The sequence below is a fragment of the Pinus tabuliformis genome, chromosome J (assembly GCF_031772625.1).
Source record: "Pinus tabuliformis cultivar Carrire ecotype Pingquan chromosome J, CPIR1, whole genome shotgun sequence".
NCBI lineage: Eukaryota > Viridiplantae > Streptophyta > Pinopsida > Pinales > Pinaceae > Pinus > Pinus tabuliformis.
Window position 1 is genome coordinate 621,579,306 of NC_142295.1, and position 19,873 is coordinate 621,599,178.

The 19,873-nt window shown below is 39.7% G+C and overlaps 2 protein-coding genes across 4 annotated transcripts in view; one reads left to right on the forward strand and one right to left on the reverse strand.

Moving 5' to 3' along the window:
• Nucleotides 1–19,873, forward strand: part of CHR5 (chromatin remodeling 5) — a 39,157-nt gene that overhangs the window by 16,130 nt on the left and 3,154 nt on the right. For all 3 annotated transcript variants that reach the window (XM_089378229.1, XM_089378230.1, XM_089378228.1), the window contains 6 exons: nt 11,722–11,904; nt 12,063–12,143; nt 12,473–12,718; nt 13,307–13,462; nt 13,578–13,755; nt 13,845–14,026. In XM_089378229.1, coding sequence (XP_089234355.1) covers nt 11,722–11,904; nt 12,063–12,143; nt 12,473–12,718; nt 13,307–13,462; nt 13,578–13,755; nt 13,845–14,026 — 1,026 coding nt within the window. The remainder of the gene's footprint in view (nt 1–11,721; nt 11,905–12,062; nt 12,144–12,472; nt 12,719–13,306; nt 13,463–13,577; nt 13,756–13,844; nt 14,027–19,873) is intronic.
• LOC149228489 (uncharacterized) lies at nt 6,548–7,553 on the reverse strand. The gene has a single exon (XM_089376864.1). It carries the CDS (start codon nt 7,529–7,531, stop codon nt 6,548–6,550), a length of 984 nt encoding a protein of 327 aa, XP_089232990.1. The 5' UTR covers nt 7,532–7,553.

The window sequence follows — 19,873 nt, forward strand, 5'->3', positions numbered from 1 at the left end:
TCTGTGCGGAGATCTTTGAGAGTCTGGATGAATCGGCCGATCATAAACCTATTGGCACGACACAGGGCACAACTGTCGTTTTTCTCTACCTTTTCCAGAGGATTGCAAGACATTTTGGCAAGCCTGGATGTCTCTGTTTGCTGAATGTCTCTGTTCTTGTTGTTAGGATGATCTGGTCGACTTTTTCTATTAGCTCTGTTTTTCCTTCTAGCAAAGATCTTTTTGAACTGCCAGCTAAACTGTAATCTCTTGCTGATGATGGAATGAACGCTGGGTTGCTTCTAAGGGGAGAAATAGACAGAGACTATTACTCCCACAGGGAAAGAGACTGAAGGGGGCAATGAAGTTCGGGTAGTGACAAGGCAGAGAAGAGGCCTTAATCTTTTGGAGTTCGCTAACAGAGAGATTAAGGGGGGCGAGGATTTTGATCCGGTCCATGAAGAGAAAAGGTTGAGAAGCACACTGTTGGGAGCGGGGAAGAGAAACCAAGGCTATGAATGAAGGCCAAACTGAAGGACGTGGGGCCTGCCAAAGAATGAGGAGAGCGAGGTCCTCAGAGAGTGAGCTTGTCACGATGAGGCAGCTGCAAACAAGCTCAAGAGAGAGAATGCTGTTAGATAAATTATCATTAACAAAAAGAACCTTGCTTTTACCTCCTTTCGAAACCTACCAGTTGAAGATGTTGCAGGCGGATCTATCCACTCCAAACTCTGGAAATTGAGAATTTGCGCGCTTTGAGCGATCTCTTGCCTTAGTAACAACAAAACTTTTCTGCTGATGAATCCTGCTAACCCAATGCTACTTATAAACTTGATTGCTCACACTCTTCTCGTGCCTCTGATCACTGTTCCTGAGAGTGTTCCTACCAAAAACATCATTGCATCGCTAACTAGTGAGGGCGCCTCTGCTATTGATTTGACTAAAACCAAACTTATGCTGATCCTTGGGACAGAGTTTTCCCCAATTCAAGAACCTATGGGTATCATTCTTCCTGCTGAGGATTCTCCACTCTGCTCTAGGAGGATGAGCTGAGATTTTATTGTGAGACCTGTGCTGGGCAATCGCTTGTTGCTTATGCATTTGAGATGTTGTCACCATTTGTTTGATTTGATTGACTGTACAATGAAACTTAATCCCGTCCAAAGGAAAAGGAAAATCAAGGGATAGCTTTTTCATATATGTCTTGATTTTCTTTTACAAGCCCGACCCTCCTATTCACTGCCTTGTTGGCAAGCAAATCGGCTTCTTGATTGTGAGCTCTTAAAACATGCTTATAGTTGATGTTTCCCAGAGGTTTGGTGTTGTCTAATATTCTTTGTCTGATTCTGTTTAGAGCCTAGTTTTTGAATTCTCCACCAGTTTCCATAGCAGCAATGATTATTGCTGAATCGCCAATTACAATGGGGTCTTTGACCTGGAGTTTGTTGAGGATGCAGGAGCCTAGTAACAGACTATAAGCCTCCGCTTTGTTGTTTGACATGTTACCAAGCCCCCATTCGTAGGAGGAGATGACTTCTCCTTTCTGATCATGAATTACCCCACCGGCTCCTGCTCTGCCAGGATTATTTTTTGAAGCGCCATCAAAGTGGAGAGTGTATTTGTTTTGATTTTTGATCCAGTTTTCAATTTCCTTTTCGTTTCCCCTGAGCTTCCAGCCTCTAGCTCTTCCCCCAGTCTTTGCTGACAATTGATTCCTCACTGAGCACACCAATGGGATTTTGTTATACCACACCTTTTCTTCATGCTGCCAATTATTTTGATCCACACTGAACACAGCATTGGCGCTAATCATCTCTGCAACTAGCCCCCAAGTTTTGGCAAGAATGAGACCTGGGTTTGGTTTTTGGCCTTTGAAGATGCAATTGTTCCTTGCAAGCCAAATTTTCCAGCAGAGAACAGAGGGGAGACACTTCCAGATACGGATAATGGCAGATTTGTTTTGCTTTGTATATGGATAGCTTTGCTCCCAGTTCTTATTTAGAGTTGTGAGTTGGTCGAAGAAGTCACTGGTCATCTCCAAAGGACTTATAATTTGATTCCAGCAATGCCTTGCCATGGCACAATTTAGGAAGAGATGCTGACTGCTTTCTTCATCCTTCTGGCATAAAATGCACATGGAAGGCCCTTGAATACCTTTTTTCCTAAGGTTTTCCGCAGTGAGGATCTTACCTTTTAGGAGAGTCCAAGCGAAAAATTTGATTTTTGGGAGGCACTCGTTCTTCCAAACAGCAGACCAGAGACTCCAGTTCTCTAGATTGTTGTTGGTTTGGAGGAAATTATAGCCAGATTTCACTGTGAACTTTCCTCCACTAGGTTCCCAAACATAGCTATCTTGGGTCCTTTTGTTTATAGGGGCAGCACCAGCCAGAGTAATCTTCATGTCATCCCACTGTTTTTTCAATCTGTTTGGGAGGGGCAACTCTCTCCAGGCAATCCAACTGTTTTGCTCCCAGTCTGAGATGTCATAGAGAGAGGTTATGCCTTTGTTGACCATCCAATCTTTCAAAGCTCTAAAGTGCTGGCTTTGATTCAAGGGAGCAGATCCCATGATTCTATCAGTCCACATGGCAGTATCTTTCCCATTCCCCGGACTCTTCGAAATATGATCTTTGATTTGTGGGATGACTTTTTTTTATAAGTTTCCACGCTTGAGTGCATGGTCGATCTGAGATCATTTCAGTGAGGATCTTTGAATGCTGGCCATTGAGATATTTTTTTAACAGAGCCTCAACCCACCAATTGTCTTTCTCATTTAACATTCGCCAAACAAGCTTGATGCCTAGAGCCTTATTTGTCAAGCTCGGGATCCTAATGGAGATTCCTCCTTTTTCAAAGGGGAGGGTCACTTGGTCCCAGCGGACAAGGCTGAATTTTTTGGTGTCTTGTTTCCCTCCTTGCCAAAGGAAGCCTCTCATGATTAACTCCATTTGCTTATGAATGCTGGCGGGAGCCAAAATTATGGCATACTGATAGATAGGCAGGGCTGAGAGGAGAGCTTTGATGAGAATAGTTCTGCCTGCTAGGTTTAACCACATCATCCCCCAACTTTGAAGTTTCCCTCTCATCTTTTCTATTTGTTTGTTCCACACCTCTGTCTTGACCCCTTCCTTAGCCAGAGGTAACCCAAGGTAAGTGAAGTGTCCCCATTTCCGTTGAACTGGAATGTCCATAATTTGAGAAATCCTTTGCATTATATTTATTGAAGCATTCCAGGTATAAATCTGCATTTTTTGTTATTAAGCAGCCCTCTTGAGACAACAAGAAAGGCATCTAAGACTTTCTTGAACCTCTTAGCAATAATACTAGAGACTCCTCCCATGAGAAGAGTATCATCTGCAAAAAGCGAGTGATTGATTTCTTTAACCCCTCGGGCTATACTAATGCCAGTTATTTCCCTGTTATTCGTTTGGCTTTCAAGCTGAATACTTAAAGTTTCCGCCATAAGGATGTAGAGGGCTGAGAGGAGAGCTGTGATGAGAATAGTTCTGCCTGCTAGGTTTAACCACATCATCCCCCAACTCTGAAGTTTCCCTCTCATATTTTCTATTTGTTTGTTCCACACCTTTGTCTTGACCCCTTAGCTAGAAGTAACCCGAGGTAAGTGAAGTGTCCCCATTTCCGTTGAACTGGAATGTCCATAATTTGGGAAATCCTTTGCATTATATTTATTGAAACATTCTAGGTATAAATTCTGCATTTTTTGTTATTAAGCAGCCCTCTTGAGACAACAAGAAAGGCATCTAAGACTTTCTTGAACCTCCTAGCAATAATACTAGAGGCTCCTCCAATGAGAAGAGTATCATCCGCAAAAAGCGAGTGATTGATTTCTTTAACCCCTCGGGCTATACTAATGCCAGTTATTTCCCTTTTATTCCTTTGGCTTTCAAGCTGAATACTTAAAGTTTCCGCCATAAGGATGTAGAGGAAAGGAGAGAGCGGACATCCTTGCCTCAGACCTCTAGTGCTGCGAAAGTAACGACTGGGCCTCCCGTTGATCAATGGGGTGGTCCATGGGTTTGAGATGCATTCCATAATAATGTTGATGAACTTGATAGAGATTCCGAACTTTTGAAGAACTGCCACTAGGTAATGATGGTTAACTCTATCAAAGGCATTGGCCATATCCAACTTAATGACCATGCCTTTTTCATTTCTTTGGATACTGCTATGGATGGCTTCCTGAACAAGAATTACATTGTCTGTTATCTGTCGTTTGGGAACAAAACCACCTTGGTTTTCAGAGATGAGACTGGGTAGAACCTTTTTCAGTCTATTTGCCAAAATTTTTGTAATGATTTTATAAGAGGCGTTACATAGAGAAATGGGCCTGAATCGATCAAAAGAGAGAGGATTTGGCTCCTTGGGGATGGGAGCCAAATGTGGGGCTTTGGTGTTTTCTCCCATGTTGTTTTTTTTGAAAACATTTTTCACCATTCTAACAAAATCTCTTTTTATTATGTCCCAATGGGTCTTGTAGAATGCGATGGTGAAACCATCTGGCCCAGGTGCTTTATTCGGGTGCATGCTCCAAGTTGCTTCTCTTATTCCCCCCTGTCACCTCCTTTTCAAGTTCACTGTTTTGTTGATCTTTGAATTTGATGTTGACTTGCTGAAGGAATTCAACACTGTCCACTTGCTGATCTCTTGCTATTAAAAGGATTTTGTAATAGCTGTGGGTTGCTTCTTTAATTTCCTCCCTCTCTTTTATTTTCTTCCCTTCAACTTGGATCTTGTCAATTTGGTTGCCCACTCTTCTTAACTTGAGGTTATTGTGAAAAAAGGAGGTATTTTTATCCCTCGCTTTTAGCCAGAGACATCTGGACTTTTGCCTCAATTCCTCCTCCTCTTGTCTATTTTGCTTGTAGAGTTCCATAAATATTTCTTTTTCATGGGCATGTTCATGTTTCGTTGCTTGCTGATTTTCATTTTCCTTGCTCCATTTTTCCAGATTCTTTTGCAGCTAAACTTTTTTGTTTTTCTCTTTAAGAGCATTCTCTCTTGCCCAGACTTTTATTTTTGCTCTTAAATTTTTTAGTTTGGATTCCCAAACATAGTGGGGGGAACCTATGACATCTATTTCCCAGCTTTCCTTTATAATCTTGCTGTCCCAGTTTTTGTTATATTTAAAAGGGATCGGCCCATAGTTCTCCAACCTGTCCAAAATCAGAACCACAGGCTTGTGGTCGGAGGCTGAAGCATGAACTCTCTTGCTCTTGATAGATGAGAATCCTGCTGCTATGCTCTCTTGGATCATAATCCTATCATTGCTTATTCTACTGTTATCTTTCTATTTGAGAAGTTTATTTTTTTTTTCCTCTGGTCATCTAAAGCTTTTTTCTTTTTATGTTGATGCTCACTACATTATGATTAATTTGGGTGTGTCAGTATACTTAAAAAGTACCACGACTTTCTTGTTGATTATTTCTAGAAAATGTTTCATATGAGATGAGGTGATATAGGAAGAGTGATAAGTTACAATAGAACAGGGATGGTATTTTTCCAGGCAAAGGATCATCCAGTTAATTCCTCTTAAATGGAATGAATATGGCCTAGATTCTTTTGGTTGTTTCTGTGGGTACTTGATTAATCCCACAATTTGGTATAGGCAGAAATTCATCATCCAATATCTTGATTTAAAAATTAACACAGTAATTTAAAATACATGAGAATGCTTTTACTATAATATTTATGGAAAATAGTACATAAAATGATTTGTATTATAATTTTCCAGATTCTTTTGCAGCTCAACTTTTTTGTTTTTCTCTTTAAGAGCATTCTCTCTTGCCCAGACTTTTATTTTTGCTCTTAATTTTTTTAGTTTGGATTTCCAAACATAGTGGGGGGAACCTATGACATCTATTTCCCAGCTTTCCTTTATAATCTTGCTGTCCCAGTTTTTGTTATATTTAAAAGGGATCGGCCCATAGTCCTCCAACCTGTCCAAAATCAGAACCACAGGCTTGTGGTCGGAGGCTGAAGCATGGACTCTCTTGCTCTTGATAGATGAGAATCTTGCTGCTATGCTCTCTTGGATCAGAATCCTATCATTGTTTATTCTACTGTTATCTTTCTATTTGAGAAGTTTATTTTATTTTTTATCCTCTGGTCATCTAAAGCTTTTTTCTTTTGACTTTTTTCTTTTTATGTTGATGCTTGTTGGACACCTAATCCTAAATGGGTTAATGTGGAAGTCGAATGGACAAAAGCAGTCCAAGAGACCTTGGGATCTGAAACCCAAGAGTCACATATTGTACTATAAATGTATATCTCATGTTAATAAAAAATGTATTGCATGTTTTATCTTTCATATTCTCTTGCTGTCCATGTGTGTTTAACATGGTATCAGAGCCGCTTGTTTTTCTGTGGCCTGTTATGTGCATGTCAGTCCTGCACCTCTGCCCATAATCCTGAAATAGTAAAATTAGCGTGCTAGATCTGCAAATTCAAATGTTTTATATCAGCCTGGTCTTCATTACCTGTGTCTGAGCTGCCTTGAATAGCGCTGATGTGGTCTTCATTATCTCTGTCACTGTGTACGTTTTTGTTGCTAACGCGCTACTCCTGACTGACATCTCTGTCCATTGCTCCTGTGCTGCTCACCTCTGTCCATGGTATTTTTAACGCTGGCCTGGAGAATCCTCTGAATCGCTGAGTAGAATGCCCTTGAGATCAGCTGGACAACCTGCAATTTGACCATCTGGACTGTAGTAAGATTCTGGAAGCGCTGTGCCATGCATTGAACGCTGTTTTGGTACGTTGCCCCTATTCGTTTACCGTGCCATACTCTGCCATAACGCCTGACATGGTTAACGCCTGGCATGGTGAACGTTTGAGATTCTTCAAACCGAGGCTGCGTAAATGGTGGAAGGAGCCATTTCGCGTTGAATGTGCTCGTATGAACGCCGGTATCGGTTGGTGCCTCATTTTCTGCAAGCCGGATCTTAATTCTGTGCACAGCTTCCTTGGTCAATCCCTGGGCAGCCTGAGTTACATCCTTAACAATTGATTCCAAGGACTGCCGTGCATTGTCCAGAGCTTCTGCTGGAACAGGAACAGCCGCCAGTTTATCCACGATTCTGTCTTTCATTTGGGACAAACTCCTCCGTATATCTGCCGCAACTCCCTTGGAAACCTCTAACACGCCTTTTCCCTTATTCCAAAGCTGTGTGTGCTCTGCTCTATTCTCCAACCCTTTACCGTTCGTTTGCAAATGAAGGGCATGTTCAGGAGAGTATAATTTCCCCTGTCCACTGCCATTTTCCTCCTCTTCATCTTCAATTTTGTTTTTGTCTTGAGCGTCGACATGAACTGAAAGCTCCGGCGAATACAGTTTGCCTTGTGAGATAGAATTATGCTTCCCATGTGGGCTTCTGTCGGGAACATCTGAGGACAATTGGGTTTTTCGGGTTCCATCACCCAACTCTTTATATGGAGGCGCGTAGAGTTTTCCTTGACCAATTTGCTCCTGTTCCTGCTCTGGATTGCTGTTAGCTGCACGCCCAAATTTAGTGGATGATTTAGTAGGATTCATTTGCTTTGAAGAGGCAAGTCAATGCGTTTGGGATTCTAGAGGCCAAATTTGTGCGTCATCCAGATTCCAGACGGTCGAGTTCCGAGCTCAAGCAGAGGTCGAACCAATTAAATACAAAAAGGCCGAGTAGATTGATGCTCCAGATTACCAAGAGGCCGAGTTATGCCATGAGGCTGAGAATAGCAGCGTAGGTATGCTGAGCTTATTCCCTGGTGTGGCTGCCTGGACCAACATAAAAGAGGACCGAGTTCAGAGATAGGAACCGATATTATCATTTGCTGAGTACTGGACAAATTTTCCCCTTAGGTGTGACTGTGTTTGACCTCAAGTATGCCATGATATATCAGCTGGGCTGTCATGAGCTTCCTGATTTCTGAGCTGACACGTATTTGCAGTCATTTGGGGAACTGTACATTAAGGAAGGGGTCGTATAGTTGCTGGTGTAATGTGGGTGAAGGCAGTCCTTGCGTGGGACTAATATCTTGTGAAAGAGGGCTCAATTACAGCTATCCTGAAGCTTATTCTCTGAGTATTGTATTGCTGGACAGTGCCATAAAAAACACACCAGGTCCCTCTATCCTCCTTAATATTCTCTGTGCATGCTGGTAACAAGTTAGTGAAGGATTGTTGCTGATTAGTGGAGGTCAAACTACCCTATGAAATGCCTATTCGAGCTGCCTCTTAAATCTGGGTTATTTGCTGAATGCCTCCAGTTTTAATCAATTGAAAGCATGTGTGTTTAACATACTTCCACACCGCGTCTCTTTTAATGGAATAAACCCTACATTCGATGTATTGATGATGCACAATCTATCTTGCGTGATATGTTGAAGAAGAAATGCTCAGCTGGTTATCAGCGCCACCAAAAGGAACCTTATCAGCTGTTCACATTCCATTTGTGGGTTTTGAATAGCAAGGGTGACTGTGCGTTGATTTGGCATCCGTTCACTGAGTTTGAAGTTCTGCCCACGAAAGGGCAAGTTTCATTCTGTTTCAAGGGACAAGTTCTTTTCCCTTCTAGTGGCCGACTTTAGTCTAAGAAATAGGTTGAGTTTTCCATCACAGTGAGTTGTGCTCTTCCTGTAAGTTGGTGGTGTGAACAAAATGCAAACAGAAAATCATTCTGGAAGATTGTGCGAGTTGTAGTTGGGGAGAGGGTAAGGGCATAAAGAATGATCTAGCCCCAAGGCTACAAACTTGTATTTTCTGTGGTTGTTTCAGTTGAGCAGCATATCACTGTACCTGTGCTTGAAATCTTAATGAGTATAGACTATTGGAAGTGATGTTTGGTGATGTACCTCTGCTATAGAGGGTCTCAAACTTCCTCATCTCATTGGATGTGTGGCTGTGAATATATTGAAGACACTCCATATTTATTTCTCTGTCTTGGAGCTGAATACGTTGCATATATTATCACTGTGGTGTTTTCTTTGTAATGATGGAGCTTCTTTGATGTTATAACACTTATCTACAACCACTGTTCTTCCTAACATTTGCTGGTATATTCTACTTCAGATCTCTGTTATTATTAGAGTTGATATATCAGAGGTATATGTAATCCATTCCTGTAGTTGAAGTTCGAATTTCAAAGAAGGAAGAAGTCATTTAGTTGTGCATCCATACAAAGCGTATCTTGGTATACCTGAGCATTTTAAGGGTGAAACATATCTATTGTATCTGTGTTGGAAGGACTTTGAGCCTCTCATTTTTGCTGGACACAAATCTGTTAGTGATTGGCTAAATTCCTAGCTGGAATCTCTGTATTTTGAGGGCAGAATACATAATAAAGCCCTGCCGAAGTTTTTAACACATTGCATATGGTATTAGTTGAGTGCCTTTTGAATACCTTCGATGAAGTTTTTTACATCATTGGGGTCATTTCCAATAAAAAAAAAGGGGTTGAGATTCTTGGGTTTATTATTGAAGGAAGAGGTCGAGCTACCCTTGTGTATATTCGTGGAGTTTGGTATTGGACAATGTACTTTTCAAACTGATATTCTTAATTTTTGAAATCTTCAATAGCTGGGGTTTGTTTAGACTTGCTATAGTCTCGACTAGGATTGTTGAGTGTTCATTTCTTTGTTGAGACAATGGCTAGATTTGATGATGTATTAGAGTTACTGAATACACTAATACACTCCACTATTGGTGGGAAGGTAAATGTTAGCAAAGACACTCTTTGTGACATTCAGACCTGCCTGCATGATGCACAAGAAAATATTGATTTTTTGCAACTAGAATCTCAGTTCCAGCAAGATGAGCTTCAACAGATTTGTCATTCCAAATTGTTTTCTGCTCAAAACAATATGTTGTTCAAGGTTAAACCAGCAAGTGGTGAAATTAGTAAGATTGAGGTTGAATCAGATCCAAAATCCAATAAAGCAGCAGTTGTATATGCAGATGCAGAAACTCAGTCTGCACTTCCCAAGCCCATCATCAGACCTTGGGAACAGCTTGTCCACAACAAGCACAAAACTGGTCTTGGATATGACAAGGACTTGTCCTCTCATATTCCAGACTATGCCAAGCCCATTCAGTTTCAGAGTGCTGGATTCATTCATAACAGTTCACTTGCTCCTCATGACAGTTCACCTCTAGCTGTTCCAGATTCTGCCCCTCTTCCACAACAACAACAACAACAGATTGAGAAATGCCAACACTGTGATCAAGTTGGCCATTTGAAAGATCACTGTTTTGATCTTCATCCATGTAAGCACTGTCATAAAACCAGCCATTCTTCACACAGATGCTTAAGAAACAAACGTCCTGCAAGAACAAAGATTCATCTTGGATGGATCGCTTCTTGGCAATGGGCATCAACAGCCAAGAAGATATTCCAAACACATGTCAGAACTTGTTAGAGTATTGAACAGCCTTGCAATTGAGTTTTCTCCATCATCTCACCTTGTATCTGACAGGGGGGAAAATGATGGTCATCTACAAGCTTCAAAGCCACATCAAGTGAGCCTGAGCCACAACCTGCCACACCAGTTTCAGAGTTGTAGCTAGAGACAAAGATGCCCGTGAACATGCCTTCAGTTGGCAATCTGGGACACTTCCTCTAGCAGAAGACTTCAGCTTCTTGCCAGTTTTGGAAGAATTCCAGGAACACAATTGAGAACACTTCCTCTAGCAGAAGACTCCAGCTTCTTGCCAGTTTTGGAAGAGTTCCAGGAATTGCATTAAGCATTCCAGAGTTGTTGGTTATCCTTAAACCATCACAGGTTGAGACTTCCCTTTTCAGGTTGAAGTTTTACCTTTTATGCGGGGTGAGACCTCCCTTTTATGGTTGAAGGTTTCCCTCTTTAAAACAATAGGATCACTTCCTCTAGCAGAAAACTTCAGTTTCTTGCCAGTTTTGGAAGAGTTTCGGGAACTGCACTAAGCGTTACAGTGTTGGTGGTCATCCTTAAACCACTGCCCTTTATATACCAACATTTCATAGAGCACATTCAGCCTAGTGCTGCCATGCATTTTTTGCACATTTTGTATTACAGCTCTCTTCTTGGACTCATACATAACCCTTCGGATTAAGGGGGGGAATGTTGGACACCTAATCCTAAATGGGTTAGTGTGGAAGTCGAATGGACAAAAGCAGTCCAAGAGACCTTGGGATCTGAAACCCAAGAGTCACGTATTGTACTATAAATGTATATCTCATGTTAATAAAAAATGTATTGCATGTTTTATCTTTCATATTCTCTTGCTGTCCATGTGTGTTTAACAATGCTCACTACATTATGATTATTTTGGGTGTGTTAGTATACTTAAAAAGTACCATGACTTTCTTGTTGATTATTTCTAGAAAATGTTCCATATGAGATGAGGTGATATAGGAAGAGTGATAAGTTACAATAGAACAGGGATGGTATTTTTCCAGGCAAAGGATCATCCAGTTAATTCCTCATAAATGGAATGAATATGGCCTAGATTCTTTTGGTTGTATCCGTGGGAACTTGATTAATCCCACAATTTGGTATAGGCAGAAATTCTTCATCCAATATCTTGATTTAAAAATTAACACAGTAATTTAAAATACATGAGAATGCTTTTACTATAATATTTATGGAAAATAGTACATAAAATGATTGTATTATAAAATTGATGAAATGCTTCTGTCAATAGTTTTCCTTTGGTTTGTACCAATCATTATTTATATCCTCATTCCATATACAATAATATATGTGCAGAATGAGCTTTCAGCAATTCTGAGGTTTGGTGCCGAGGAGCTCTTCAAGGAAGATAAAAATGAAGAGGAAGCGAAGAAGAAACTTGAGAACATGGATATTGATGAGATACTTGAAAGAGCTGAAAAGGTTGAGTCAAAGGAAACTGAAGAGCAGGGTGAAAGTGAACTATTAAGTGCTTTTAAGGTAGGTAGTCTGTCTGATATTTGAGACTGCCTGTTATTCTCAACATATTGAATTCTATAATACTGCATTTACGTAAGTGAAAATAAGGGGTGTCAAAGGGAAAGCATCTAGAGGCATAGTTTGGATTGACATCTGGTTATTCTTACTCACTGTTTCAGGTTGCGAATTTCAGCACTACGGAAGATGATGGGACATTTTGGAGTCGTTTAATTCATCCTGAAGCGATATCACAAGCCGAAGTATGTATGAGGCAACTGTTCAGTCCAAAGTATGCTGTGACAACTTCATTGATTCTGCTAGATAGCATGTGATATACATGTATAGGATGGCAAAATTGTTTTAGATTTTGGTTTGACACCTTATTGGTTCTGCTTGATAGTTCATGATACACGTCCTGGATATTAAAACATTTTTTAGATTTTTCTTTCCTGTTAATTTTTAGGGTCAGATTTTTTTAATTAGCCTAAATTTCTGGCTTGGTTCCTTGTTTGTGATTGCTTCAATGGTGTTCAGTGACTGGTATGTTAGGTTGTAGAAGGATGCCTTTGACAGAGGCTTATATTTGCAGGAAGCATTGGCACCGCGTGCTGCAAGAAGCACCAAAAGTTATGCAGAGGTTCCCCAACCTGACAAGAATGGAAAGAGGAGGAGGAGAGGAGGTGAAGTGCATGAACGGTTGCAGAAGCGCTCTGGAAAAGTTTCAGAAGCACCTGTTCAAACATTGCTCCCTCGAATTGAAGGTGCTGCGGGTTATGTTTGTGAATGGGCAGGTGGTGGGCTATCAAAGAAGGATGCAAATAATTTTGTAAAAGCGGTGAGATTTCTTGCTGTGAAATTGATGTTTTTATTTCATCTGTTCTAAAAGATTAATTTGGAACAATTTATGACACTGATTGTTATGTTTTGTAACTGGCTTTTGAGTTCAACTGATGCTTTGTTTTACAGAATGTAGAGCTTGTTTTTTAAATTGTTTGCCTTTCTTGTTTTCTTCTATATGTACCAAGCATGTTCATAGATATTTCTGTGGCTTTAGTCTTTTTTAAGCTTATCTCAAGTCATATCTAGGTATCTTTTTGAGAGTATGAAAATGTACGTATGCAAATTGTCTGCCTTTCTTGCTTTCTTCTAAATGTACCAAGCACATTCATTGTTATTTTAGTTGCCTCAGTGATTTTATGTCAAATCTTATCCAGGCGTTTTTTAGGAGTGTGAAGCTTATTTGTCTAGACTGTGCATGATTTGAGTTGCAGTGAATTTTATTTATTTATTTTTTATTTAGATTGAAACTTGATCATCTAAGAATTACTTTTTTTTTGTTCTCATCTGTCAAGGCTAAGGTTGAAAATATAGTGCTTCTGTTTCTAGCCGATGCTTAATGCATATTGTTCTCTTACCTCGCCAGGTAAAAAAATATGGTGACACAAACCGCATCAACGTGATAGCAGCTGAAGTTGGGGGATCAATTGAATCTGCTACAACTCGTGCCCAAATTGAACTTTTTGAAGCATTAATTAATGGATGCAAAGAGGTGGTTAGAGCGGTAAATGGCGAGGGCAAGGTTTGTGCTGTCTTAGAGATGTTTTTGGAATGGCGCTATTGTATATATATAGGTGGATTGAATCATCAAATATATTTTCTGTTCTCATGTACTTGTATCTTTATTTAATTTTCAGGGGGTTGTCTTGGACTTCTTTGGAGTGGCTGTTAAAGCACAAGAATTGGCAGAACGTGTAAGGGAACTCCAACTTTTATCAAAACGTATCAAGCGATTTAATGACCCTGTTTCACAATTTCGATTGAAAACACACCCCAGAAATCCCTCATGGTCGAAGTCTTGCAGCTGGAATCAAGGTATGTCAGGAATATGTTTGCAGGGTTATCTCACATTTTGTAACAATAAATTTTATAGTTGACACATTTTCTTGTTTCTCATTTGACAGTGGATGATGCAAGGCTTCTTCTTGGCATTCACTACTATGGGTATGGAAATTGGGAAAGGATAAGAACAGACACTAAGCTTTGTCTAACTGGAAAGATAGCTCCGGCCGGCCTTTCAGCTTCAGAAACATTTCTACCTCGTGCTCCGCACTTGGACGCTCGAGCCTCTGCTCTCCTACGGAAGGTTGCCTTTTATTTATCCCATTTCTCTTTTCTTGTTGCATACATGTCTTTGTTTCATCAGATATACTTTTTTAAATTAGTGATTTAGAATTTATAGAAATTTGGCCAGATTGGGCAAATTGATATTGGTCATGCCTTATGATAACTCTTTCTGAGTTCGAACCAATAACTTTCCTCACCTAATGATATCCCATAACTTCATAAACTCTCCTGCTTATTGCTATGTGCTTTTACTTCAATTGGTTGGACATCCTAACTGTGCAGAAGTATGCATGATGTTACTTCTGACCCCACCAACAGGCTCTGTTCTTTTGTCTCATTGTTATTTCCTGTCCACCAAAATGGACATCTTTCATTTAAATATTTTATGGGCTGTTCCAGAGGCTTCCATATCCCAGGTGATGGTTAAAGTATTGAATAAAGATCCATTCCTTTTTTTTAAAGAAATGATTAGGTTTTTGCTATTATTTTAAATCTGGTCTCAAAGCCAGAACCTCTTACATATGCAACAGTGACTTCTTCTGAGTTCAAAAAAGACCACAAAAGTTTGCTTTCTCCCTACTCTGATTACATATGGCACTATTGAACTGACATTGCTTGTAAATCCTCCAAAAAATGCCTAAAAACAACACAAACATACAATACATAACTTTAACCTAAAGGGTAATCTAGCTTGCAATATTTGAACCGTATTCAAGTGGAAATTCATCACTTTCCTTTGCATTCTGCCCTGGAGACTGAGGAGCAGAATCCTGGTGTTCTTTCGCAGCCTCGGCTTCCCTCTTCAGGACTGGAACTCCTGTAGCCTGTTGCACTTCCAGCATCTCACTGTCCACATTCACTCCTACTGTGGCAGCCTCAATCCCATGCATAGATGCCATACTTGTCAAACGAAGCTCCATTATGTCAACATTCGTCTGCAATCGTTCTTAGTTTGGAGCAGGCCATTTTTCTGATGAAGCAGAGCCAAATTGAGCCTGAACTTCAACAGCCCCCATTTCTCCCTGCTTAGTTAAGAGAGAATATACTCCATTGTAGCAGTAAGATAGTCCAGATACTGGCCGAAATTATCTTTCTCAGAGCCAGACGAGGATTCCATTGTAGCAGTAAGATAGTTCAGATACTGGATGGCCGCGGCTTATAATCTGAGAGACTGGCCCCCACCATGTCGTCGAAGTTTTCACTATCTTTAATGCTTCTGGTATACCTGTACATTCAATTCTCCTTTGACAAGATCTTTGTTTCATTGATATACTCCTCGGATTTGGGTTGGCTGGCTTACTAGTTAAGCCCCAAATCCAAATTTGGTTAATAAAGTCAATTGGTTATTTTTTTCTTTGTTTTATAAATTGACAGGACTAAATACCAGGTCTTCAAATATAGTTAGTAGCTCTTTGCTTTCCACAATGATGTCTTCAATACTCTATTTACCACAGGTCTATTTCTCTTTGACCACGTTAGTAACTAACCCCCCTCCATCTTAGCTTTCAAAATAACTTTCACAAGGATTATTTGAAATATCAAATTTAGTTTATAAATCCTTTTGGAATGTCGACTTCTGGTAATTGAATATATGTTGGGCAGTTTGAGTGACACAAAATCTGTTAACAAAGATTCTGAATTTGAATAGAGTTGCTTATAGAGTAGTGATAGGCAAAAGAAATGGACTAGGTAAATTGAGTCAGTTGAGAAACCTTGATGTTTCAAATAATGTCTACAAAAGCCATATCCTTTGCAATATACGGTCTGTCCTCATCATGTCTCCCAACGTAGGCACCACCATACCAACAAAGCTGCAAAAAATCAACTAATGGTTGTTTATGGAAAGTATTTTTTTCATTTGACCCTATCAAACCTCAACAGGAATTATAGTTCTGATGCAAACTGCCTTTTTTCAGTGTTGTGCTCTCTATATTTGCTGTTGTGGACTAACTACCATGGAATATAAAACTTTCCTCATGGTCCATATGTACTGATTCATTACACAGTGTGATGCAAATTTAGTTTTCAATCTTTAGAAGTTGGAGCTTGGCAAATTTACTATACATTGCTTCTGCATGTTGGTGATTTGTGGTAAAATATGAATTTCTTTATCTTTGTCACAACTTTTTTATCTATTCAACTTCAGTAACAATAAATTTGAAAGTAAGATTCAAACTGTGAAACCGCAATGGTGTCTAAAAATTTGGTGATACTAACTTCAATATTGGCACAGAGTAAAGAGGATATATTATCCCTGTTAATTTCCACGGAGATCAATCTGCTGGATTAGTGTTTAGCCCATCTGATGGCAGAGGGAAACAAGCTCTCAGAGGTCAAACACCTTCCTTCAGACAGACACAAAGGCTTTACAACCACTCGGGTTTTAGCCTGGGCTGTTTTCATGGTGGTGCCCCATCCCAACCATGAAGCCACACACTGACAGATTCTCACCAGTGCCTTGTTCCTACTTATCAAATGCTTTGCATGAATGTGCATTGTCTATGATAACTTGCATGGTGTTTGAAAGTTCAGGGCTTCAATTTCATTGCTGTGGTTTGTAATAAATAATTGAATTTCTTTTGCCTCAATTTTCTTTCACCCAATGAGCTTCCACAACAATAGAATTGAAATTGATAATGGCTGCAACTACTTTGCATGAATGTGCATTGTTGGTTTGTGTGGGACATTACTCCAATATTTACGAATGGCCCATTGGCCATATCAGTCCAAGCTTTTTACTCTCTCCATAGTCAACTTCTTCTTCTGTAAAAGGTTGGTGCGTACATTCTCAAAGTTTGGCTTTTGTAACCCTGGTGCACTTCATTTAGTGCTCTAAGCATGTCTTGCCAATGTAGAGATTGAACTACATTGAAGGGTACTAGACGTGCATCTATGGCTTCCGGACTCTGCTTTCGGTCTCTCCCTCCTCAGCCATGTCAAACTTTTTTGTCAATGGTCTGGTGTTCAATCTCGTGTACCTCTTTCAATGATTAACAACTGACTGCCCCTTTTTTGCAGGAGCTCAAGTATGCTTGCTGCTCCACCTTACCTTCTAGGCTCTGTGCTTCATTGTTCTCCTTTTGAAACTGAGCCCTGTCCTCTTGGCTGATAACTATGCGAAAGCTAACTCCATTGTTAGGAATCCAAAGTAAACGGGCTTTAAACCTATATATGACCCTGTAAAATTTTGTTTGCACTTGCTGTAATACCATAAGCATTTTGAGTTTTAATCCTTCCCTATCTTTTTGACATACATCTGAAGAAGCAAATGGGCTTTAAGCCTATATATGGCCCTGTAAAATTTTGTTTGCACGAGCTGAAATTCCATAACCATTTTCCATTTGAGTTCTAATCTTTCCCCATCTTTTTGACATACATCTGATGAGGAAAATTAACATGTAGTTCTGCTGTTTTCACAATCTCCTCTCCTTCCATAGCTAGGGCCTTTCTGAGCGGATGAATGTGATGCTGTTGGAATAATATCTGAGGATAAGAAATAAATAAAGAAGAAACAAGGGGTTTCTTACTGCTCTACAAAGATGAGCTTGCAAAAACCGTTTTCTCTGAGGCATGCCCTTCAAATGTGCTTTTCAAAGTTGTTGGTCTTCCAAATATCGCCACAATCAGTTCTTCTCAACTATGCTCTGTAAATGGTTCTGCTTTGTATAGTATGCGAGTACAAAATGAGTGAAGTCAGGGTTTTCTTGTGTCTTGTAGGTTTTTTTGATTTTTTTTGTGAGGTGCAGGTATTGTTTTGTTCAATTGGTGAAAATTCCAGATGTCATGAAACTATTTCCTGCTACAGGAAATGGCTTGTTGGAATAGTGTGAATAAACATGTAAACAATATGTGAGCATGAGTTTCAAGCTGAGAGATGTAGGTTAGGAAAACGGTTGATGTACCTAATTAAACATTGAGTCACGAAGATATAACGCAAAGTTCACAACTTAGAGATCCTAATATAACATTACGCAAGCATTATCTAATATTTACTCTATAAACCTCCTTTGATGGTCATATTACAAATTACACCAATGCTATCACTAAATTTGGCTAACAGATTCAGACGGGGAGGTTGCTGAATAGGTCTGGATGTAATGGCAATATATCTTCACATGCTTTGTTTGCTCATTAAAGTCTATTTTTTGCCAGCTTTCAAACACTATGACTATCATAGTAAAGTGTAGTAGGATCAGTGTATGCATCTTGCATATCAGCAATATTCTAATATTCTCATGAACTAAACTGCTGGACAAATTTGTAATCACTGCTGCTCTATACCTCGTTTTAGATGAAGAAAGTGCTACTACTCATTGCTTCTTACTGGACCAAAGAATTTCACTTTGTTTTTTACAAGCTTATAACATAACCAGTACTAGGCTTCTATCATCAGCTGAGCCTTTCCCTTAGTTTGTGTAACCTGCCAGTGAGAATTCCTCTCCTTTACCATATGTGATGCCATATGTCAATGTACCCTTCATATAAAAATTCTTTTGGCAGCTGTCCAATGTTTAGTCTTAGGGGCTATCGTAAATATGGATATAGCTGATTACAGAACTCAAGCCTGATCTTGTTGCTATAAGATATATCACGCCGCACACCAATTGCCTGTATATTGACTCATTTTCTGGTTCAAGATTTGTTTTGGATGATAACTTCAGTGAAACCTTCATTGGGGTAGAAGTCCCCTTTACAAGATGCAGTCTACTATTTAAAACTTTTCAAATGATCTCTTGGCATGCTTGATTTGTGGCAAACTCTTAGTCTGTCAAAAGTCTACAGCTAGACAATAATGAGGCAGCCTTAGTCTGTGATGTTAACTTAACACAAACATGATTTTACCTTTTGAATTGTGTCAGCCTCACCTCCTTTAATGATAATGCCATTGGCATAAACCATGAAATCATCATCAGTGTTTCTACAAAGATTAGGATTAAAACGACTTATTTCGAATCTAGATCCTATAATATGCTTATCAATACTAGATGCAGTTTACTATGCCACTGATACATATATGCCTCCACCTCCAAATTACCTTTGAAGAAATCACTATTTAGATCCATTTGCTGAAGTTTCCAGCAAAAATGTGTTGCCGTGGCCAGAACTGACTTGATAGTTATCGACATTGTTGTGAGGGCTTGAGTCTCTTCATGGTCCACAGGCCACCCCCTCCTGTGCAACCTCCAGTGCTGCTAACCTCACTAATGCTTATACAGTTAATCACTTGCTTTGTACTGTGTCTTGTAAACCCACTTGCAGCTAATAGGTTTCTTGCCTGGAAGTAACTCTTCCAACATACATATGCTGTAGCACCACTCTGGCCTTCTGTTTTGTGCTCTGCTCTTCATGTCAGCGCTACATTCTGCTTGTTTTGGATCATTTTCGTCTTCCTCAATGCCCTGCTCATCATGCACACCAATTCTTGATGACTGCTTGGTCCTGCAACTTCTTGTCTGAATTTATATCCTTGAAATTACCACTATTGACAGATTTCTGGCTGGAAAGTATGTGCACTTTCATTTACAATGATGTATCTGGTAACAGTTACTTTGTTGGTTTCCACATCTCACAATTTGTAAGCCTTGGATTGGCTGCTATAACTGACAAACACTTTCTGCATTTGGGATATAATTTCATTTCTTCTTTTGAAATTAGAACATAAGTTACAAAACAACTAATTTTAAATGACCAATCTGTCCCTTCTCTTGAACAAATATCCAATGATTCTCATGTCGAGATATTGACAATACTTGTTTATCTCAATCATGAAAAGAAGATTTTAACAACCATGGAGTGTGGAAACATTCTTCCACATAGTGCTCGCTTCCATCAACCCAACACCATTGTTTTTGACCCGGGGTCTTAT